Source organism: Corapipo altera, unplaced genomic scaffold (genome assembly GCF_003945725.1).
Source record: "Corapipo altera isolate COAL_440 unplaced genomic scaffold, ASM394572v1 47, whole genome shotgun sequence".
Classification (NCBI taxonomy): Eukaryota; Metazoa; Chordata; class Aves; order Passeriformes; family Pipridae; genus Corapipo; species Corapipo altera.
Genome location: NW_020884897.1, coordinates 111,378 through 136,403, shown reverse-complemented (window position 1 = coordinate 136,403; position 25,026 = coordinate 111,378). Strand labels below are relative to the sequence as shown.

At 40.2% G+C, this 25,026-nt stretch overlaps 1 protein-coding gene across 1 annotated transcript in view; it reads left to right on the top strand.

The window, feature by feature from the left end:
* Nucleotides 1–21,680, top strand: part of MKX (mohawk homeobox) — a 48,954-nt gene extending 27,274 nt beyond the window's left edge. Inside the window, exons 6-7 of the mRNA XM_027648552.1 lie at nt 18,924–18,957; nt 19,066–21,680. Coding sequence (XP_027504353.1) covers nt 18,924–18,957; nt 19,066–19,252 — 221 coding nt within the window. The 3' untranslated portion in view covers nt 19,253–21,680. The remainder of the gene's footprint in view (nt 1–18,923; nt 18,958–19,065) is intronic.
* Nucleotides 21,681–25,026: the final 3,346 nt, after the last annotated feature.

The following is a 25,026-nucleotide window of genomic DNA, read 5'->3' as shown; positions in this document are numbered from 1 at the left end:
GGTGTCTCCATATTTATACAGACCTCTTCCTTACTTTTTACAACAAAGTTTTTGCTTATGTTAGTGCTGTTCTCAGTTAAGAGTGAGGAAAGGACTTATCAGAGTTGTTTTTCTCATCACCAACACCCTGTAGCCACTGCATGAAATTCTGTCTGTCTCTGCATGCCCTGGTGTGAGGACAGATTGCTATAGCAGGACTCCCACGCCAAACAATCACTGGTGGCAAATGGGGAATAACTTGACTCAGGTGCAGAACTCCTCCAGCTGTTGATGGGAGCTACACTTCTTTGTCCGGGATAGTAACTGGAATAGTCATTTAGCTCTTTTTGAGGCATTTTTCATCCCTTTAGTACTGACAGTGGACTTAAAAGATGTACCTCTTTTTTCAGGTGGGTCATGGCTGGAGTATCATTTTAGCTGTAGGAGGGAAAAGATAGAAGAAAGGATGGGGAATGAAGGGGGAAAAGGAAAACTCACAGCCGGGAAATAAATACAGGTGGGACAATAAAGAACAGAAACTTTTGGAAGATTGTAAAGAGAAGATAGTGCTGGGAGAGGACAAGGGGAGTGCAGAATTAAGGACAGGCATGAAAAGGAAGATGAAAGAAGAGATCAAAGGGATGAAGGTAAGAAGATAAAATACTGGGGAAGCGGATATGGAGATACTGGTAGGAATCTGGAGTGTAACAGAGAAGGACTCTAGAATAAATTAGAGAAGCGTAGGAGATATTGGCATTTTTCACAGTCAAAAATGAGAAGTTTGACATTTTCCTTTTCAAAGTGTTTGAGAAACTAGGATGCATAAGCATTCAAGATATTGCCACCCTTCTTGGAAGGCACCTTTGAATCTAATTAATATGTCTTGGCACTTTTTTTCCATACTGCACAGACTAACAGCAAATACACTTAGAATACAAAGCAAATTAATCCAAACTGTTGCTCCACAACTTAGGGCAAAAGCACAACTTAGCCTGGGGCTGGGAAATACTCTAGTGCTGGTGGTAGGGCTGTCTATTCATGTGGGGTGTGTGGTTATTAGTTTCTCAGTTTCTTTGTGCATCCACAACCCCTGACTAAGCTGGACACAAAAGTATAGAATACTTTTCATATTTTGGCTTAATCATACCCATCCCAGACTTTGCCAAATTGACCAAGACCTGTTTTGAAAACTCTTAAGTAGTTTTCAGGCTACTGTGAGACAATTTGGCCAAGTGTAGAGGCTTCCCTGACCCAGCATTCCTGAAAGTTTGAATTTCTATGTCTGCTCCTTTCTGTAAATGTTTCAGATCAGATATTCTGTTTAAAAATTTTTCAGGTCACCATCTGTAAGCTATGGATAGAAAATCTTCTTAGGCTTGCATAGTTGGCTGAGGGCAGTGTCTTTGTCCTTCTCTGAGACGAGCATCTGTCAGTTGTGTAGAAAGGACATCACCTGGGATGGACCGATAGTTTGATCCTGCATGTCAAAACATGCATTCCTGTACAGTTCATGGTATATATGAACCTAAAATATGTCACGCCAGATCTGATTATACATATAATTTTCAAGTTCAACAAAAGGTTTTGTTTCTTTTTCCCCCATAATTTTTTAAAGAAACAGAATTTATCTGAATTAAAAACATGATTGGTGATGGTGAGTGGGTGGTTCTGTTTACCCTGCCACATTATATAGTACCACTTTTACTCCTTGTTTGGATAGCAGTCACAAGACCCAGATATCAAGCTGTGAAAGTATTTTTCTTGCAGCAGCCTTTCTTTTTTTGGCAGGCAGTGGCTTTGGAGATGCCTCGCATTTTGTCATGTGATTGGACTGCTGATGAAGTTTCTATGCTGCCTCATTTTCCTGGATTCCATCTGAATTAACTCTTCTTTGGGTCACAGCCGTTAGCGCACTCCTGAATGAGTGGGGCTTTGCATCATAGTGTAATGAGCTCTAATACTTAATCTCTGTAAGGAAACAGCCTGTAAAGAAGGAATTCACTGCATTTGTTCCACGTGACAGAAATCTGTTTTTTGTACCTCCAGCTGTCCACATTGAAAACACATTCCTTCTTCACAGTAATATTCCTTCCTGAAACAAGGGAGAATGAGGGGAAATGACTTGTATATAATCGTTCCATCTAAAAACAATCAGCTTAGTCTTGTAAACACATAAACTAGTTCTTTGTAAACAAGTCTCTTAATTTTCTTTAAACTGAGTATGTAGATGTTAAAGAGGAAAGCTGGGTACGTCAAGCACATATGGTTCCTATTGCATCAGAGGCTTTTTTAATTTTGGTATTCTAATTGAAGAGACATTTTTGAAAGCATGCTAACTTTACAGAAACTAATCTATCCGACTCTGTCAGGTCTAGGTTTTATTCTTCCATCCATCACAACACTCTGGAAACATTTTCCACTTTAAATGTGCAGCAGCAACAACATCCCTCATCGACTTTGAACTGCCCTCAATACTTCCAGTGGGTGGTGTGGAAGCATGGTTTGCAGTTGCTGATGTTGGGGAACTGACTGGGGCTTAAAGGGGAGAGAATTAGGAGGAGGCATCAGGGAAGGAATGGAAGTAGGGATTATAATTTATTCATGAATTTTTGCTTTATTCCTGGACACAAAATGCTCTAAGATAAGTAATATTTTTAACTGGACAAGACTTCTGTACGCATCAGAGAAATACTGTATGTCTGCTTTGAAATATAAACTATTCTAAAATTTCATTAAACAACTACTTCCCTTGGGTAAAGCAAAATTTCAGTTTGGCATCGAATATGTATTAATTTTCCCTCCTACAAATAATGGGCAGAAAACTATTAAATTTACATTTGAGGTAGGTACATTTGAAATAGAAAACATGTTTATATCTTAGCACTGCGTTACGATTTCTTCTCCTGCGGGCTTCCACTGCAGGTGTGTGCTCAGCAGAGAGCTGAGCAATGAACCTGTGCTTGCAGGTTTTGGTGGGGTGGGATGTCTTGTAGAGCTGAGTTGGAGCCCCTTCTATAGCACCGCCCTGAGTCCTTTGCTGGACTCTGAGTTGCTGCAATGAGTGCATCTGTCACTCAGATTTGCCACTGTCTTTGGTCTGAATTCTGTATAAATCCATCTTTCCCAAGCATACAGAATATTTAACAATAAATTGTCTTTTTGTTTTTCATCTACGAACATGTACAATATAAAGTCCACAAAGGTCATAGAAGTAAATTTATTTATTAAATGGAAATAATTGGGCCCAAAACCCATTATGAATCATTTTGGTGTTTTAAGTTCAGGATGCAGAGTAAATGATTCCAAAAATAATGGTAGCCAAATGTCATTCCCTCCAAACATTTGTGTAATATCTATTTATCTGTGGGCAGATGACTGCTATGTATAATCAGAGGCAGACTTTTGTCAAATTGAGGCTAAGTAAACACAGCTGAACACAAGCAAGTTGGACTACAATTTTTTGAGTTTTGCCAGCGCTGTTATGACCTTGAAAATGAATGTTTCTTCAGAGCAATCTGCTTTCAATATAGGAAAATTTTTAGTGTTTCAAATTAACAAGTGTTGATTGAAAATTTGTTCTGTTTAATTTTAATATTTTTTTGTCCAAGTAAATGAAAAGTGTGTATTTGTCTGAAGGAGGGCATCATTTCTGCTGCTTAGAAAGTAGAGATTTTTTGTACAGAAATATTTTCTGCTTGTGTCTGTGACACGAACAACAGTTAGAGCTGTGAACTCAGCTGAAACTTCATTATATAATCAGAGAAAATTTTCTGTTGTTTCCTTGAAACTTAAATGCCTTTTTTTTTTTTAATGTTCTGTGCAAGTGAATGTAGCTTAGTCTCCTTCTAAACATTTTCTAGAGACCCTGTTTTTCTCTGAGATACAAAAAGGAACAAGTCTGATTTTATTGCAAAACAGGACTGCTATTTAAACCTTAGTTTTAACATGCGGATTTTCTGCTTTTACAGTACCAGTTATTTGAACAGAGAACATTTTGCTCCCTTGATTTTAAAGATCACAGCATTTGGAGCTCGGAGAGGTTTTGGAGAGAATTCAGATAGGAGTCCTGATCAAAAATTTGTCTTTCAGTAATTACAGAAACTGAGTCTCATCCATTGCCAATATCTGTGTTTCAAGGCAATTCTTTCAAAGGGATTCTTTTTTTCATTTTAAGTGCCCTATAGAAACCAGCTTACACACCAAACTCACGGGTAGGACACGTGCAAAGCGTTGTGGCCAGGAGGAACTTTCCCAAAGTCCTTGTGCCTCGTATTCACAAGTCATAATTTCCCAATCTGCCTTTTTTGGGGGCAGCAATTACCATTTTCAAATTTCTGACCAATTCTTACAGCAGCAACAGTTTACTGCCAGCAGCCAAACATACACATCACCTTGTATTTGATGGGTTACTACAGTGTGACTTTGACTTTGCAAGCCAAGTGCCATCCCAACAGGTAGTCTTGGGTGTTTTTTGAAACAACCTCGACAAAGTCTCTTCTTGCTTCAGTTTTCTCTTTCCCTGTCATAGTAGCAAAAGAAAAATGAGGATCCGGTTGGAAGTGGGGAGGAAGTAGAAAAGGAGATGATAGAAGATAACATGACTGAGAAGTTATTTTGATTGAGAATTGCAATCAACAGATGTGGCTATCCTTTCCTATGTATTCCTATACTTTATTCTCTCTACTAAAATGCAGACTTCAGAAATAAAAGCAGGAGGTGTTGCTCCCAGGCCTATCTGAGCAATATGGCTTCTTAATATTAAACAAAGTAATCTGAAAAAGGCCTTGATGCCAGGGTTTTTAGACTCTTTGTTGTTTCTTTCAGGCAGCTGCTTCTTGGAATCTAAGGGTACAGATACTCATAGTGTCAGTGTCCTGCTTTGTATTCTGGGATATCTGCTTCACCACAAATGCTAATGAGACTGCCAAAGTGGTCCTCTGGGTGTTTGAAGGGTGCAAGACAAGTACTGATTGCAAGCTTAGGACCATCAGGCAGAACTTTCCTTGAGTTATAACAGTTTGCGGCAGCCAGTTGTGTTTGAGGTGTGAGAGGAAGGCAGAAGCCTCATCTAAGAGTGGTCAGCAGCCTTCAGGGTGCATTGAGCGGCTCTCGAGATACTCCTACCTGAGGTGGTAGTTGTCTAGGAAGTGCTATCCAGACAGTATTTTATAAAGAAATACTGAACTTGCAATTGCAGTATGGCTGATAGTGTCTACCAGCACTAGCCCAGCCCTGCCTGCAGGCTGGGGGAACCACTCCCAGTGGTGATCTGAGGGGCTGGTTTTGCCAACACCTTACTAGTTTGTTCCTCTGAAGTAAAACAGTTGGTGACAGCCAACTAAGTTGGTTGTGTTAGTTCTTTGTGCATCCTGACCATCATCTACAGTGTTTGCTGGTGGTGTCTGTTTGCCCTTTGGTGGAAAAGGAGAGTGGGCAGGAATGCAGACCCTGTCTGCCTGTGAGATTTGCTGTGTCTGCTTTGCAGGCCCTTTGCAGGTCTTCATAAACTTCACAAATTGTGATGTATGGCCTTTGGCTCTACTACAAAGCTTTGACTCACGGGCAAAAATGAAAAGTAAAAGTTCTTGCAAAATGAAAGAAAAAGCTTTTGTTGTTATAAAAGTGGAAACAGAAGTGCTACTAATAATAGCAGCAAGTTATTTAGAGAACATGCAACAGTTCACAGAGCTTAAAGCCTTTATGTGGTAGCTGCCTGGCTTGTGTGGCTGCTGAAAGTCCTTCTCTTATCCTCCATCCAAAAGCTCCAAGTCTAGAGTTAAACTATGTTGGAGACACCAAAGGAACTCTCTTTTTTCACCATAGTTATTTCCTAAAAACATGAATGTTCTCTATGTCTGGAACCATGGCTTCCTGTCTCATTGATTTTCTCTGTAAAAGTGGAAATTCAGGATCTTAATTCTTAAAAGGGAGGTGAGGATGCAAGGCTATCTGTACAAATACGTTTGTTGCAGATGCTGCTTACCCTTAGGAAAGTACCTGAGCAGGTCAGGGAAGATGCATAAACAAATTCCAGAAGTATAAATTACTCTGAGATAACATTAGTTTGATTGCTTCTTGAACAAAAAGTCCACAATGATTTCCAACTGCAGCTGAGTAAGAAATTGCATTCTATGAATGCAGGTATTTTCCATACTTTTATACAAATATATGTAGTTCAGGTTCCCCTGATTGCAAGCCCTGCTGGGTGAAGCGATTTTTTATTTATTTATGGTAACAGGAGAGAAGGCTAGTTATTTATACATGCTGGTAAAGCTTCTGAGTTGTTTTTGATGTACAGAGCTTCCAAACTAATAAAAATTCATTTTTTTGAAGTATGTCAGTTGATTTAACCATAAATACCATATGGCTTTACCATAAATATGCATATGTGTTTTAAGTCTGACATAGCAAACTGTTGCAAGAGAGAATTCCCTGACAGAAATCTCCTGGCTTCCAGGAAAACATGTATGAGCTAACGTAAAACAAATATGTAGTAAATATGACATTAATGCCTTCTACACCTGTCTTGCATATTTTTGAAGCACATTATCTCTACACCGACCTGACATTTTTAAGCAGTATTAACCACATTTCGTGGGAAAATGTTACAAGGGGCTACTTTAGATAACGTTTTTTTGATCTTGGAAGCTGATAGCCAGCAATTCAGTTAGGTTGTAAAGAAGGCTATTGGCTTTAACTGCTTTTAGATCATGTCCACTATTGCAATTTGGGCTACACTGGTCAAGGTGTCAGTGCCTGTTTGGGAGAAATACGTTTAATACTTCTGGATAGTACATTTTTCCTGTGGTACTAATATGCTGTTTCAATAATTCATAATTTTATCAGCACAAAGGGAATGGATTGGTTTTTATCACTCATTATTTAAAAGATATGTGTTTTTACTGTCACAATTATTATTATTACTATTTTAGTGTAGTCTCTATTTAGGTACAGCTTGCAGGGGCCATGGTAGCTTTTTCACGTGAGAGCTGTTTGCAATGATCTCAGAGAATCGGCATCTTCGCTCAGAGAAACAGCCTGGGCATATTGCCCATGGTTCAAAAACTCTCTATTTGAAAGCAAATCTGTTTGTCTTGAAATATTGTGGCTTAGGGTCCTCTACAGCTCAGCAATTGCGTCTTTGCGAGCTGCTCTTCCTGAGATGAATGGCAAAGGGGTATGAATGAGCCTCATTGTTATGCAGTGTGTCCTGCGGTTAGAGGAGCCGAATGGAACAGAACTAATCTCTGCAGCATCATGGAGTGAGTTTCACAGAGGCTCTAAAATTCATGCGATTGTGTTGCAGGCAGTGTATCAAGATCAGGATGAGCTAGTAAGCCCTGTCTCTCTGCACCAATCTTTGCTATGATATAGGTCCATTAATGTGGCGCAGCATTGCTGTCAAGGCAGCGTTCTCTGCCACGTGGATACACATCCTCTGCTACGTGGTGCACATTTACTCGAGCCTGCCTTAATGGTTGAGGCCCTGAGCGCTGAGAAGTCTGAATCCAACCCCTGTGCTGTTATCAGTTGACGACGCTTCCCTGCTGGTTTCTTGAAAATCGCTGTCTCCAAAAGCAGCAATGTGTGTTGAATAACAAACCCCTTCACATTCAGACTCTTCAGGTTTTGGAAAAGAGCCAACATTCTTGAAGAATGATATAGTGGCCAATAAACATCTGCGAAGTCTGTAAGACTGTCAGAAACAGTAACGTTTAAAGTAAAGATCATATCAGTAGCAATTCCCCTGTCCTGACAAGGCATTCAGTGCAAATATTTGTTCAGTCATCCTTGCTCTCATTCCCGTTATCACAGACAGTTTCATATGTTTTGCCAGAGGAGCAATTCCATCTTCTTCCACAGAGCGGTTCACATTCAAGGCCTTTGCAATGTTAAGTACCGGCCTACTACTGTTTCAGGACCTCACACACGTGCTTCTGCAGAGTGCAGGAGCTGCATCTGTCTTAGGCAAAGACTCTGCTGTGAAATTTGCTTGCAACCTTCGATTTGTGAGCATCTGCAGTGTTAAGGTTTTGCTGCTCCTTGAGGATTCAAGCTCAGTCTGGCTGAACTATTACACTGCAGCAATCTCTCACGTGAAACAGTAGCCAGGATAGGCCTTAAGCTCTTCTAAGTATGATTCTCCTGCAGAGTTACTAGAATTGCACTGCACTAGGACTCAAACTGTTTTAAACACAAGATGATGTTTGGAGTACAAGGATATGTTTCTGCTTCTTCAAAAGCCCTTGGCAAATAGGCAGGTCTTCCTGAATAACTCTGAGCATGCTGTTCTTCTGCTCCAAGAGCCTTTCCCTTTTGCCTGCTTTGCTACACTGCCTCTCACTTGCTCAGTGAATAGGAAAATTGAAAACACAGCCCTTCTTGACATACCTCCCATACTTACTAGAATCTCTGAGGGACTGTTTAGAAGATGTCTGGGAATATTTAGGTTCGTGAAGAAATCCTGTAATGGAAATAATAATAGTGCAAGTTGTAGTGAGTAGGAGTGTGAAGACTGCAATAGCTTCACAAGAGAAAGCAAAGGAAACAGAACTAAACAGTTGATTAAAAAATAATGCAATCAAACACTAAAATCACTTTTGTGCAATTGGAGATGAGAGTAATCCACAGGCAGCTCTTCCCTCTGCAGCTCAGTCAGCAGTGTTTATTTCTGCTGGTTATTCTCTATATGGTCAGGGAGATGTGTAACTACAGCTTTCTGTGTAGGTTGCAGCAATTCCTCAGGATGCTGAATAAAGGGGTTCCCATCACATTTTGAGCTAGATGAGGAAAGAAATACTTTTCTGACATATATGAGTTCGCCTGGTTTGAAAGATGCCTCAAAACCCAGTTCATGTCCTCATTGAGTGCTCGTTGCTGCTTCTGTACCACCAAAGCAGTAATGTGAACGCAGCTGAGCACCTCTGAGGACAGGATGATTAATTTCATGATATGCTGTTCAGTGCCATTTGATACATTCCATGTGGTCCTTTGCAAATTTTAATAAAGGTGTTTTCATAAGACATCTGTAGGATTTCACAAATGGGGAATCTGGGCACCAAACCATTACAATTTGAAGTAATGTTAGATACATAAGACCTTGTGGATGCTCATGATTTCATGGCTTTATGTACATGCAAAGCAACACTCTTGTTGACCTTACTTACACCTGTGAGTTCTCAGCACTGCTGAAGCTGAGAACCCAGGCTTTCCAGTCGGAGTCTAGAGACCAGGGAATGTACTGTGGCACCTGTGAAAAGCTCAGTTAGAATGACTAATTGAGCCCCACATAAACCTGTAGCACAAGCAGAGAGACTGTCAGTCACTAACATGATTTACTTGGTGATACCATATCCATCTGACAGTCTTTTCTTATGTCCTGTTCCTGCAACAGCCTCGGAGCCACGGCACTGAGGTTGTATGGGGAAAGGTCTCATCTACTGCCGTGGGTTTGGCCCTGGCACAGTTCTGTCCTGTGCCATTGGGAAGCAATGACCACAGAAAATACCACGTGTGATTCTGCTGCTTTATCTCATGGTATATTTAGCGTGAAGGCAAACTGCTTAGTCTTTTCTGGTTTTATGCACACATAATGTACAGGCAGATTCAGGTATGCATATATTTGAAAATATCTGTATCTTCTTAGAGATATAAATAATTTTTAAAATTTTATATGTAATCCCTGGATTTGCAGGATTTGTTGTACAAAAGTTGTCTGGGTTACTGTGAGGCTCTTTTGTAGCTTACAGCCATTTTTATGGCTGTTTGATTGTTGAAGCCCTGCTGATACACTTTTCCTACAAGCTTCTTGAATTTTTATGCTTATGATCTCACAGAATGCATTAAGTTTGGGACATCAGTTAGGGACATCACTGGGGTTTAGTATTTGCACATGTGTCAGGGGAGGTTTAGGTTAGATATTAGGAAAAGGTTCTTCACCCAGATGGTGTTTGGGCACAGGGAAGTGGTCACAGGACCAAGCCTAACAGAATTCAGAAAGCATTTGGGCAACACTCTAGGCACATGGTGTGATTCTTTGGCTGTCCTGTGCAGGGCCAGGAGTTGGATTTTGATGATCCTTGTGGGTCCCTTCCAACTCAGGATATTCTATGATTCTGTGGTAAGTGTTGTGCACATCTGACTACCCCATGCAGTGAATGGAAGTAGCTGTGTCTAGAGATCGTATTTGTCAGTCAGTTCTTTATCTTACAGGCGAGTGAAAGAAGCTGTGAATTTCCTCTTTCTGACAGACTTACCCATTCTTTACTCCATGCTTCTGGCTAAACACACCGTGGAAATCGGTTCTGGCATTGACTTAGAAGTTCCTCCACTTGCCTGAAAATACAGCACCTTGTAATTTAAATTGCCTTTCTGCAGCATATGCCATGTCTGAGCCTCTTTGGCTCCCAGGGACAGGAGAGGAGCTGGCTCCTGCAAGCGGGGCCGCAGGAATGGGGGGCACATTTCTCCAAATTCTGCAAGTGGCTTCTGAAAATATCCTGTGTGCAGGGATTCATATCATAATGTTACACCGCATATGTAGGGTCTGCTCCCAAACCCACAGCCAACTAGCATAACAAAATCAGATTTTACTGCTGTAGTGTCAGCCTAGGGTTGAAATATGGCTTTGAAACCCTCCCTTTCACCCCACTTTTTAAATGAAAAACAATCGTGCTGGAGTGTAATAGTGCTTATCCTGGCTGCATTTTACTTCAGCTTTTTATTTTTAAAGCCTTATTTTAGGCTTTAAGAGCTCCCAATTAAACTCTTTAGATCCAGAGTGAAAGCCTGAACGTGCCTGCCTGCACAACAGCAAGTTTCCTGGGTGGGAAAAGGGATATTTTTTGTATTAAAACTAAAGAAAATTGACACGGTGGTATGTGTTCTCCCTTCATATTCCTTACTCTTCTTTTTCCTGATGAATCTTCATTTGCCATTTTCTCATTTTTATCACGTCTCCCATACTCTTTCCTTTATTTCTTTTTTCTCTTTCCCTTCCCCTTTCTCCTCTTTTCTTTATTTCACCCTCCTGCTTACCTTCTGCCAAACGTGGTTTTCACAGTTAACCCCTAATGATTTGCAACAGGAGAGTGGACAACTTTATCCGGTCAGTCAGCACAGCACACGCTGTAAATCCCTTCCTAAATGACACACACAAAAAAAGAAGCCTAGGTCAGATGTTTGTTTATGCATTGTGAAATGCATGTGGGAGACTATCACCAAGGAATCTGACAACATTACACTACTAATTACATGCCAACTCAATGAGAAAAGATTTGATTTCCGTCAGCTTTGCAGCAAACTTGAAAAGAAAATAATACCACATAACCGTCAGTTTGTTAACAGCTCGCCTCAACACTCCACAGCCCTAGCTCCCATTTTAAGCTCTGCTAAGATCTGGCTAAGAAAACAAGTCTTACACAGTGCCCTGCAGCACACCAAGGAGAACACGCTGTCACTGGTCATGGGAAATTTAGAGCCAGCCATGACAGCCTGAACAATAAAGTGATTTACGCTAGGTTTTTATCTAGTTTGCTAGCTCATAAATTCTTACATTCATGTGCGTAGTCTAAGACTGTAAGACCATTTGCACCATGCTTACTATTATGTGGAGCTTTCAGTGCACTTATTAATGCAAATATTAATATAGACTTGCAAACTCAGTTCTCTTTTATGATTTATAAAATACACCTATCGCAGTCTCTGTGGGCATGTATACTCATTTTATAAAAATCACATGTATTAAAATGTAACTAGATGCCTACTCCCACTGCAGCAGGCTCTAGGCTGCATAGTGTAAAAAATCTTTGGGTTCCCAGGTATTCAGGAAAAAATCTTGAGTGGTAGCAGCCCTTCACAGTTAAAGCTTATATCTGAAAGTTTGGTGCAAGAAGCAAATTTCAATGAAAGATTTTCACAGAAAAGGCTTGGTCCTAGGGCATGATGGCAAAGGACTATTTCTAGCATTGGCAAGACCTTAGACCTATGCGCCTTAGTACAAGATGTCAGACCACAGCTATAGCTGTTCCTAAAAAAAAAACACTGGGTGAACAGGGAAAAATATTCACTCTAGCTGTCACTGTGAACATAAATTGTCATTATGCAGTTTGTTCATCTGAAAGGACATAACAGCTGATGACAAGTCAGTTGTTATACTTGCTGTCACCGTGAAGCCAAAGGAGTGAGGTAACGGGGTTGTGGGGGTGACTTTATTACAAGCTGCTCTGTAACCCCCTCCTGGAAGGAAGAGAGAGCAGTGGTAAAATAAAGTTTTGCTGAAAAGGAGCTTTCTCTAGAGCCTGGGCCCAGAGCTCATTCCTGCAAGTTTCTGACAGCATTCCTCCTCCCACCCAACTAAAGGATGTAGTAATAAATCTTTGTCAGTAGAAATCCAGTAGCCCCCTGAGATCAGACCAGCTGTGTTTGGTATCGTGTGCTCTCCCAGGTCACACGGCCTCACTGTGTCTGCAGCCACAGGTCATCTGAAACTCCAAGAGGGACTTTCATCCCTCCACCGAAAGGCTCTGCTGCAAGAGCACTGCCAGCCCCAACTGGGCAGTTTCACACAGACCTTCCCAGTCTGGCACCTAGTTGGGGCAGGAGCGGCCTCACAAGGGACAACACTTAATGGATCCCATGTAGAGGTGGCCCATGGTCTGCAGGAGGTCTGCCACCGGGGTGAGATTGGGGAATATTTCTGTAGGAGACTCTGTTTGGAGTTGTTTCCAGCTTGAGCTTTCCTGTCTACACTTCTCCATAATTCATCCTTAATAGATCTATTGTCACTGAGGAAACCTGGTAGGATGGTGCAAAGGGAAAACGGTTTAAGAGTTTCAGTGCTGGATGACATGAGTCCTGTCTGTGTGTAGAAGGCCTGTGGTAGTGTGGGTCGCTGGCTGAGCATGTTTAGAAACTCATTTGTCTGTTTATATCAGGCTCAGAACAGGAGCCTGCAAGTGTAATCGTGGGGTGGCTAACTCCTGCTTCCTCCAGTTCAAGTGAGAGAAGCTGAGGTTTTCTTGTTTTTCTAAAGATGCTACAGTCTTTGCACCATTAATTAAATGATATTTCTTATAAGAGAGAAGAGCCTGGCCTGGTGCTTTGGGCTACAGTTTCCCCTCTCTTGCATTGCTGAGCAGCCTGCGCTAAGCCACCCTCCCTCCCCAGATATGAGTGCAAGTTAGTGGTGTTGTTTGTGGTTTTCTTTGGGATCCTTTGTGGGTAAAGGAGCTGTCGCAATGCAGAAGAATACAGGAACTCCGATTAACCTGATTTTTTTCCTTGGAGACACAGAGATCTGAAAATTCTGGAATCAAGGGGTGTGTGTGTGAGTATGTGACCTACAGAAATACCTCATCTCACCACTAATTTACTCACACGTGTAAACTTCATTTTTCTTTCAGCTGCCTCAGTTTATTTCCTGTTCCTCCCTCTTTTTGCTCTGCTTTCTTGTTTTGAAAATGCTGGTCAACACATGTGAAGCCAGAGTCTCCAAAACCAACAATAGAAAGTTCAGGAGAAGCAGCAAGAGTAACAACTGAATAACGTTGCCAATTTTAAAATGAAGATAAGTTATACAGGACCTTTTATTGAACCCACAAATATTTTATAGTGTTCACCGTTTGAGGCCAGCAGTTCTTTTTTATATTTTTCCTCTGTTTGGAGCTAGAATAGAAGGTGCGTAATTCATCAGGAATCTGTACATGTTTAGGTAGCTTCAAGAAATATGTCAGTCATGTGAGACTAATGTGCTGTGTCTTGCCTTCCATGTCCATTTTTCCCCTGCTACATAATGTTCTGTACCCTTTTCTCTCTGTCTCATTCCCTCATTCACACATTCTTTCCCCTGTTGGTTTCAAGCCATCTTTGCTCTGTCAGTGTTATCTGATAACACAAAGCAGTGTTTAAGCCAGTTGTTGCAGTTCAACTTGAGCTGGATATAACAGCAAGAGGGGGAGCAATGTGGATACTTCTTGGTCCTACATAAGTGGTCAGTCTTGCCTGTGCTGTTCCCGGCAGGGCCTTTAGGTAAAGTCAGTTCGTCACCACACACGTGATATTCTTAGGCTAGAATTCCTATATCCAAAGAATAAAATGTAACTGTAATTAACATTATTTAGCACACCTCTGAAGTCGTCCAAGTATATGAAAGTTATTAGTTTGGATGTGGCGAACTGTAAGGATCTGAATTGTTCTGAAGTATTTGAATGTGCCACAAACACCATGTAGCCAGAGTACCTTTGTACATAGTACTTTGGAGGTAAGTGATGCCACTGTGCAGTTTAAGGATGGTTTGCCTGCAAGGACCCTGGAGTTTACTTCCTTTGGGTAGGCCTTTCTGATAGCAGAAGAACAAAAGAAAATTATATTTTAAATATAAGAGAAATCCTGGAAAATTGTGTTCTTAAATGATTTTGAAAAGGTCAAAATATTGCCTAGGCATGTTGTCTTTAGACTTCTGAGGTTCATTTCCATCTCTACTAAAATGGGGTGCAGGCTACCTTGCAAGAGAGTTGTCAGTATCAGCCAGTGCATATTTATGACGAAATTTCATGATGAAAAAAAAGCCATTTATATTAATAATAATTATGTGAGTCCTGAAAAATACCATGCTGCATCACAAAGCTGGTATTGTCTGGTATCTACACTCTTGGCACTGCATCCTAGAGTAAACTGTATACTGAAAACTCATACTAATGGAAAGGATTCCATTGGTAAGTGATTTATAGTGACTTCCTATTATAAACAAGAGGGAACAAATATCCCACCTAGCTGGTTTCTTTGGGCGGATGTTGAGAGCAGAATGCGACATTCCTGGCTGGGCAAAAGCTGATTCTGTGGATGCCTGTAACTGGGAGCAGAATGAAGCACCAGAAAGTGAGGTATAAGTGACAATCCCTAATTATAAACGATTGAGTTTCCATTTTCACAGTGTTTAAAACTTTCTGGTTGTAGAACAAGTGATCGCTGTTTTAAGTGATTTCTGAACTTGTTACAAAAAGATATTTCTGATGTTTAATATTAACTAGATTTACTGTAGGATCTCAGTATATGCTGAAAGCCTACAAACGTCCTTTGACAAGAAGCATAATCCTTTCTGAGACAGAACAAAACACCAGCAGCTTCTTTTGGGTTTCAGTTAATAAATATGCTGTTGAACACAACTTAGTTTGTTCAGTAAAGTTATTTGTGCTGGCCAGTTTTATGCTGTTGAGTTGTATTTATTTATGTATGTATGTAGTAGCATAAATGCCATTGTTTACCCTTTCAAATAAGTCTTGAGAACAGTGTGGAATACAATAATTCATCAGCATTGGCCTTCCCTAGAGCCACTTGACACATTGATCTAAGCTTGACAAGTGTGTAGGGTTTTAAGTTTGTGTGACAGCCTGCCTTGATCCAAGTGAGATGGTGACACTCCTTCAGAAGAGAGCAGAGGTGGCTGCCACCTAAGGCGTATGAGCGCTTGGTGGCATATGACAGCTGTGGTGTATCCTTGGTACCTTCTATAAAGTGCTGCTTCTGGTTTACTGAGAGTGGGCTCATGAGTTAAGTGCCCATCAGCACTTGCTCTGGGGTGAGTCCTTAGTGGAGGCTGCTCAGTGAGATTCAGTATGCTGCATCATTTTTCCATTCCTTCTGTCACCATTTCCAGAGAAGTTACCCGGCCCCAGTGCCATTTCCTCATTGCCTCAGAGAGGAAATCTAGGAACATGTTGTGTGATGGTCAAGAAACTGAACACTTTCCATTTTGAGAATGCTGTTCTTTGATTATTTTCATGAAACAATCTCACCAAAATGTTGCTTTTACAGTTGAAACATACTTTGCAATTCTTGTGCAGATATGTCAAATATTAAAAGCTTTAATTGTCAAAAGCTTTAATTAGTAGTTGAGGGTAGACCAGATAGATTACAAAATGTGAACAAAAAGCAAAATGTTGGGAATGTTAGGTAAGATTCACTTTTTTTGTTATTGTTATAAATTTGATAAAATTTTGTCATCTATCTTCTTTCTCTCGTGGATGGAGAGCCAGATTGCCTTTCTTCCAGGCTGAGCTAAACCATTAAGGCTGTAGTTATACTACCAGTGTACTAAATATCTATATACAAATACAGATATGGATTATGGATGTACTAAATATCCAAAGGAGAGATGTAGTCCTCTCTCACTCAGTTCATAGCATATTCACATGAATGATAATACTGTCCAAAGGGAAAAATGTGTGAGGAATGGCCACAGAAGAGGTCTTGCTTAGTGATCTGGCTTTGCAGCAGCATTCGGGGATGTTGGACTGCAGTGTTAGATAAATGGACTGAAACCACTTCTTAGGGGACATCTCTGTTGTTTATGAATGGAGCCTGGGTAAAGATGCATGACTTAGATGGCAGTTTCGTGGCCTGTGAGGTGAACTCCACTTTTGCTTTGATTTGGATCAAGTTGGTTTGGCTGGCAACATGTCAAGGAGCACATAAGGAATGGTCTTTGTCTCTCTCAGTGTGATTATCCCCAACCAGAAAATGATGATAATGCTTATTTCCTTCACTAAGGGTGATTCAGACAGATGTGAGCTGCTTGGATGCTATGGTAGTGCAAACTGGGGTATGCTGTCAGAGGTTTGGTATAACAGAAAAGAATTTTTGGCAAGAAAAAGGGGACCTGTGCTTCGAAATGATGGATTTTCAGACTTCATCATACTAATATGCTTTTACAGCAGTTATTAGCAAGAGCTTTGCAAATTATCAATGATGGTTTTATTGTAACTCATTTTCGAGTTTCTTTGATGTAAATTATTTATTTGAAAAAACGTAAAATCTGAATGGAATAAGAAAAGACTTGTCATTCAGGAAACATCTTCAGCAAAGTTAAAGAATGGGCAGCTCTTTTCTCCTGGATTTTATTTTTTAGTTTTTCTACTGCTTTTATATACCAAGGGCAGGCAGCTTTCATTTAGAGCTGGCTAAACACCAGTAAAAAATATTTGCAAATACTCCTTCAAATAAATGCTGGAATTGGAATGTGTGTCACCATTCACACCTACTTTCCTCAGAAGTTTGTACAAGCAATTTTTTTGTTCATAGGAAATATTTTCCAACAGTGAAAGAAACTGACAGATGCTGGAGAGAGGTGTATTTATATCTAGGTTTGCTCTGGCAGTGATGTTGTCTATTACATGCCATTTCCATTTCTATGCCTACTGACCTATTCAGTCCAAACCTTTCCTTGAAAATTGTCTCTAATTAAAAAACAATAAAACAGGGCTGAAAAATTCTTTGTAGCCAAGTACAGTGTTAAGAAGAAGACTTTCGGTGTCATTCAGTACCTCTTTCTGGATGAAATGTTTCTTTTTTCCTTCGTTTGTTTTCCTCTGCATAGATTCAACTTCCCCTTTCTGAATCCCATTCAAGCATTGATCTAGGAATGCTTAAGAGATACTGATTTAAGATGTGTGCTTTTAAAACAAAACTTAAACTTTGGTCACCTGTGAACATTTTTTTATAAAGCTGTTTTGCGAAAGCATGGAAGCCTGCTAAGCCAAACAGCTTGGCAAACAGCTGACCTCTGAAATTACAGGTGGCCTCCCTGCATTTCTTTGGTGAGACTGTGGTCTCCAGTGGTCACCTGCATGTGCTGGGCAGTGTGGCTGGGCTGAGTTATTGGCTGTATAAGACAGTGGGACTGCTGGCTGTGGTGGTCAAGGTTGCTTGTAAGTGGAAGGCAACCAAGGGATGCCATGTGCTTTGGCACCTATATTCCACTGGAAGCTCTGTTTAAGGACAAGATCAACTTTTAATTAATAATCTAATGGAAATCTAGCAGTAACGTTGATTTGTAGCTGGGAATCTGATCTCATAAAGATGTGCATTACTTTATGAGATTTATGCTGTATTTAGAGGCTTTTGGGGTCTTGTAGCCATGAGTGCTCATGCTGTTTCTGTTCCTTTCGTTTGACTTGTTTTCCTGCATATTGCGGTTGGGCATCAGCTTCTTGTTCCTCTATAATGTATTTCTGTGTCAGGATAGCAAACCCACTGAATAAAGCTTAGGCATTTCTGCCTGCTAAATATTTCTGGCTTCTCTGCGATGTGAGGATTTAATGAATGAACAAATGTTACTCTTGATGAGAAAATGTAGCTTATGCCTGTGATGCAATTTCGTCTGAAGGCTGTTAACCTTCACGTTAACACACCAAGGTGTGCTTGTTACTTGTATCCTTCTCAGGCTGCCTCTGGGACTGAGGCGCAGCCTGGGCGAGGGGCACATTAAAACCCACACACATCATGTGTGAATGGGTGAGAGTCCTATTTTTAGTGCATACAAGAAGGCATTCACTGAAGGGCAATGAAGCTGATTTTTATTTTTAGATTTTGCAATTCCTTATGTCCCTGGGATTTATGTTTTTAAAAACTGCTTTATCACCCTGCAAAATGTAGGTGAACCTTCAAGACCAGCTTTATTCTCACTATTGCCAAGATAACTTTTTTCTCGACACAGTCTGGTGTGGGATATGCTGGGCAAGGTTCAGTACCAGTTCTACCAGTGCAGTTCTGGTTCACAGTGAGGTTTAGTGAGGTTCTGCTTCACAAAAGCCTATTTTTGTAAAGTCATGTCTTGGTAACCTCTCCACAGCATTTTTGGTTGGCATGTGCCCTGCTCCAAGCTCAGTGTTGCCTTCCCCAGGCAGATGCTTCCATGAAGCTTGTCATAGAATCACAGAATCAGCCGGGTTGGAAAGGACCTCCGAGATCATCAAGTCCAACCCTCGATCCACTACCACCATGGTTACTAGACCATTGTCCTTTTTATGTGTCAAAGAAAAATTTTATTTTAAATCTGGTATCAGTTTTTTAATAAATCTTGGGTCCTTTTTCAATATGCCTGTTCCCTGAACATTCTTGTTTTTAAAACTATTAAAATAAAATAGACTTTTTTTTCCTGTTTGCAGAAAATCTGGAGAATGGACCAAATAAGTGTGAAAGGTAAGGGACTTCACAGTTTTCCAAAATGATTGCTGTTATTATGATTTTCCTGATATCATGTAGCTATGTAAGCTGTATGTGTAAATATTTGTTATTGCTTGAATCTAGTGCAGCTAACAGAAAAGGAACCAGCAAAGATGAAACATACTGGAAGGAGATCAACGCAGCTATGGCCCTAACGAACCTTGCCCAGGGGAAGGATAAACTGCAGGGAACCACCAGCTGCATCATTCAGAAATCATCACATATATCAGAAGTAAAGACTGTTAAAGTGCCATTAGTTCAGCAGTTTTGAGAGATGGGTCCTTTTTCTTTTTTACGTCAAATGGACATTTTCCTCACAAGATTGGTTTTCAGCAAAATCAGATTCACAGGTATGAGGTAAATGTGGAAAATAGGTCCCCTTTTATAGGATGGTCAGTTAAAAAAATTAAGGTCCCTTCTGACTCAGACGTTTCCATTGTATTAAATGAAATGTTCAATTGCTTCTATAAAAGGCATGTAAATTATAAAAAAACTGTTTTTATCAGAACATTAACTTATTTTATGTTAATCAAAGTGCGCATAAGATGTTTGCATTGCTATTACAGTAAGTGCCTTGCTTTGAAAAAATAAGCTATAACGTGGGCATAGTACAACAGTGTTATGCCTCAAAATGACAATGCCATAATGCTTAAACTTTGTATATTATTCCAAGTGGGCTTAAGCAGCCGAGGGCTAAACACATTACTGCTGAAGGCCCTGGAGAGTTGTGCTTATTTGACTTGTACAAATTGATGAGTCTTAATGAAATTGTTACATCATTCTCTCTTTTTTTAATCAACAGTGTTATAAAAATTGTACAGTATGTTTTGTCAAAGTGACAATGAGGTTGTTATGCATGTTTCTTACCTGTATATGCAGTATATTAAAATACCAAAATCATTCCTTTGAAAAGTGCAATACTCTAGAACACAAAAAATTTAGGAAATAAGTTAATTGTTCAGATTCTTTTGAACTTATGCACCCAGCTGTGTTGCTCATTAAAGATTTCTAGTTGAGAAGGTGTTAGCCAGACTAGCTATAAATTCAAGTCAAATTTCTATAATTTTAAAGCTTTACTAGTGACTTACTGAAATTTTGATAGAAGTAAAATTGATTTTTTCTTCTTGTACAAAACCAAATCTATAGTGCCATTTATTATTTGCAATGGAATTCAAAAATGTTTCCATGGTGGAACATATTCCTTTAATGTGGTTTAAACATTTTTATTTTGTATGTACTGCATAAATGAGGACAGTTGATTGACATTTCATATTTCAGTGAGAAAAATCTGTAATATAAACTATCAATGCCCAAGGTAGAATCACAGTGGGAACTGAAATGTTGAAAAATCTCAGCGTTTAAGGCAGAAACATTTTAAGAAGATACTAAACCGTGTATTAAATGTCATGTCTCTAAAGTTGACTGCTATTGTGTAATAACTAGCATAAAACCAGGTTTATTTTTAAATTTTATTTGGAGGTGTACAGGTTATTCTTAAATCATATAACAATAGTCTAATGAGGTTTACAGTGCTTGAATAAACAGTGGCAAAGTCAAAACCAATTTATACTGAATCGGTTATAGAAAACTGGAAAAGAGCTGATTGTTGCTAGGATTTGGATTTTTTCCTGTGGGTATCCTGTCAGGTTTTTTCCTAGTTATCCCTTTCCTTGTTTCTCTTTTTGGTGAGCCATCAATGAACAAGATGAGACTTTAGTTCTGCTCCTGCTGAGTTTAATGGCAGAACTCCCACTTCAATGGAAGCAGGACTATGCTAATGATGAAACTAACTTCCAAGTAGAGGCTGTTTCAGTTGCACTAAAATAGTCAAGATACATTGCAAATATCAGCCTTGGTGTGACTTCTTAGGAAACTTCTTGATGTAACATAACATTGTTGGGTTTATTTAGTGTACAATGAAAATTATTTGATATGAAAATATTTTGTACATATATATTTTTACTTTGTTTTCTAAATTGCTGATTTGCATTGACTTAAAGTGCCAAGCAAGAAATGTATGTTGTGACTGTATGAACAGTTGAAGTATATGTTTTACTGACTTGCATCATTATGTGTCTAAGATTCCATGACATTAATTTTTGATACTTTACTGGATTTTGACATAATAATGTGAGTTTATAACTAATAGCAGAGAGTTAATACTTCACTTTTGTTCATACTATTATAAGTTATTCTGGTATTAAATATTTTGTGACAATAAATTCATGGTTTTGACAAACTTTTCCTGTTAGAAATATTCAGTGTTTTTTTCTGTATAAACGACAACAAAATTTGTCGTGTAAAAAGGTACTTTTGGGGACTTCTCTGAAGTATAACTGGAGAAGACAAGCCATTGTGTAAACAACTTGTTAATGGTTCTTTTTTCAAATGATCAAAGCACAAGAATAACTGTATAACACATCAAGTGGGTTTTAAATTTAAGAAATACTTGGCCTAATTTCTTGTTACCGTTTCCTTTAATTTATTTTTTTCTACTGCTGCTTTAGAGTTTTCTGAAAACACAAATTCTAATGAATTATGTGTGTCTTTTTTTAAATAACAAAAGTCATGATCAGTGCTGAGCCAACAGCTAATGAAAACTCAATAATTATTTATGATATTGGATAAACAAACGGTATTACTATTGCTCTTCTTTGTTTCAACATATGTAACCATTTTAGTAAAATAAATAACTGCAAACAACATCTTGCTGTTTTGAATTAAATATTCATTTATCTGTCCTTAGGCATTTGCATTTCTGGATTCCTGTAATAGTCAGGGTTTCTCTGTACTGAGATACAAGCATGTGACAGACAAAGACGAAACAGAAATATTAGTTTTCTGATTAACACACCTTGTCTATGCAGTTTTGTGAAGTGGTTTAGTGCATCCCTGATGAAAACGACTGCGGCAAGGTTAGAGTAGTGACTGCTAATGGCAACGTGGCGTGATGCTCATAAATCCTCCGCGCTGGAGGAGTACAGAGGGAAGCCCTATCTAATCACTGACCTGAGTCACTGCAGAAAGTCCATCAGTTGGGAAAAACTTTGGTCATTTAGGTTTTTGTGGGAGTACAGACTGCATTTGCCTACATTACCCTGTGTGGATACTCAGCTGTGGAACCTCTGTGGAGAAAGAGATGCAATCAACCCATCCAGAAGCTCAGTGGTCATAGTAGAAACCCAGTGCAAGTGGTCTCCTAACTTAAAATTGCTCCGCTTGCGTGAGAGGGGTGATAGCTAAGGTTTGGTGGGCAGTCAGCACTTTCAGGTTTTCTTTCCTGCTGATCTGTGATCTCTGTACACTGCTGTAACATCTATGGACATCCCAGATATCAGTGAAGATCTGGATATTCAGTTGATATGTGAGTTCCTGAGGGAATATGTACAGCCTGACTTTTGCTGTTGGGGATGTGTAAAAGCACCTACATACTAATGATGCTGAGATACTTGGCATCTACTTTGTACCTGAGTCTGACATGAAAAAAGAACTCAATCTGCTCCCATCTACTCTGTCATATCATTTGTAAAAGCTGAGGACTCGCAACCCCTTATAAACCACTGAGAGTAAGGGGAGCTCCAATTTTCTATTCAGTAGTTAGAATATACATTGGGATACGGATTACAGTCTCCTCTTCCAGCACCATACAAGAGCTGCAACCTCTGTTGGTGGGCTAATGTATAAATATGTATGTCAAGTGAAGCAGTTCCAGCAGGGACACTATCCCAGGACAACACACAGGCCGTTTTGAGGATATTTGATAACTTGGTGGCTTAAGTTTTAACTTGGGGGTTGACAAAGGATGGCAGCTAGACTTGGATGCCCACATGCAAGTGCATGAAGTAACAACTGCAGTATAGGTTAGAAGGAGAAGATAGGGAAAGGAGGTTCATAGAATGTCTGTACTGTGCTAGGAAGAATGGATTTAGCTTTGGCTAAGGGAGAGGCTATGTGGACTTAAACCTGTTTCTTAATTATCTCTTTGATAGATTTTGATTATGTTCTCTGACTTTAATGAATTATATTTTTATCTACCTAAACTATCCATCAGTGGAGATCCACAATGCTCTCAGTGAAGATCCATCAGTGGAGAACCAAATGTGAGATGCTATTACAGGAAGCATCTTTGATTATAAAAATAATCATGAGCTTCTTGAATTCACTGTACTCTTAATGCTCAGAAAGTCACTCTTTGTACCCCTGTGTCATCCCCAGCAATAGGAGAGAGTGTAGGAATCATTCTGCATTAGTAGAAAGTAGCCCTGCACCTGAGAAAGGAGTTTGTGGCTGCCCTGGGGATCTCTGAAGTACCAGGGAACTGCCTTCTCCGCTATTTCACCACAGTGAGTGAATACTGGCATGAGGAATCACTCGAAGCTGGTCAGGAAGAGTGCCAGTGGGGCACACTGTATCCTCCCTACCAAGGCACTGCCTAACAGTGGGACTGCGGTGACCAAGCTCAGATCCTCGTTCATGAATCCTTCCAGAGACTTTCAGGTTCCATATTGCCTGTTTCTTTCAGTCTTGAGAAAGTCCCAAGCCATATTCCCCTGCATGGCTTTCAAAGGCTGGGTGAGATGGGTGTGTCTGCTGGTGAATCCACTGTGTGGGGTTGAAGATGAGAGTAAATGTATGTAGTCATGCACCTTTCCAAAGCTTCAGAATAGCTCCTATAAATCAAGCTCCACTAGGACTATATAAGTCTTATTTGTAATTTCTGCATTCAAAACAACTCTGAGGACCTCTGAGCAACCCTGGCAGAGCCATTATCCCTATACTGCTACAAGAGAAAAGCAGAACAGCAAAGCTTGTCTCTGCTTCTGGGGCTGGGCGCTGCCCCAGATGCCCCCTTGGTGCGTGGCAAAGGGAAGGGTGCAGCTGTCTTCTATCATGGTTGACCTTCTCACTCATACCAACGTTTCTTGCTGTGAAACCCCACATTCTGCTGTGAAACCTCCAACACAAGTGTGCTCCCACTCAGTGTGACCACGATTTCTTAAAACTGGGCCTGTTATTTGCAGGAAAATAGAGATTTGGCATAAACTGAGAATACCAGATCCTCCAGTACTCCAGTACTTTAAGCATGATAGGCCCCTGTTTTCATTCCTGTGTTACTGCGAACAAACTATGAGACTTGGAGAACCAGAAAGCACCTCAAAGGGTGCTTACAGACTCCTAACCTAACAAATCCAAGTACTTCTGAAGAGCCAAGGGCCAAGTCATGTTTCCATGGCCAAGTGCAGACAGAAGTGCATGCCTACTCTGAGGCATCTGGACAGAAATTTGGCCTGGTTCAGAAACTGGGTAACCAAGTTTGTCTTCAAGCCTGAGTTGCTACACCAAGGTCCCCAGCAGAGCATGGACTGGACTCAGCATGGTGTGAATATTTCTGTGTAGCTTTTGGTCCATTGCTTGTTCTATGCCTTCACTTGTTCACAATGTCCACAAATTTCTCTGTGCTTTGGTGCAGCATTTCAAAGAGAACAGCAATACAGCTTTGTGTGGCTGAGCTGTTGTGTGTAGGAGGACATTAATAGTTGGGAGCTGCTCTGGTGAAACACCCAGCCAGCCTAGCTAGCTAGGGCAGGAAAGGGAGATGAAGCATGATACAAAGGGCTGAATTGCATGAAAGTGCTGCATTGACACACTGCAAGGAAGGCTACAGAAATCCAGCCTGGATGTGAGCTCCTGTTTTACGAGCTGGTTTGCCAGTGCCCGGGTGCGCTTGATTCTCATTAGCAGCAGAATTGCAACCCAAACCCACAGCTTTCATAGTGCTGGGTTGCTGAGCCAGTGTTTAGGTTTGGGCCCCATCTTGAAACTCCTGTTGTTTAACAAGAAGGGAGGTGGTTGGCTAAAATCAAGTACCTTGAGAAAAAAAAAAAAAAAAAGAAAAAAAAAAAGAAATGGAAAAGAGACATGAATGCCTAATGCAACAGAGAAAAAACCCCAAACCTCCTTAATGTTGCTGTTATGTCAGCTTGGGTTATTGGCAGTGGAAGTGGTTATTGGCAGCGGAAGTTAGACCTGGCTTGAGGCTAATAT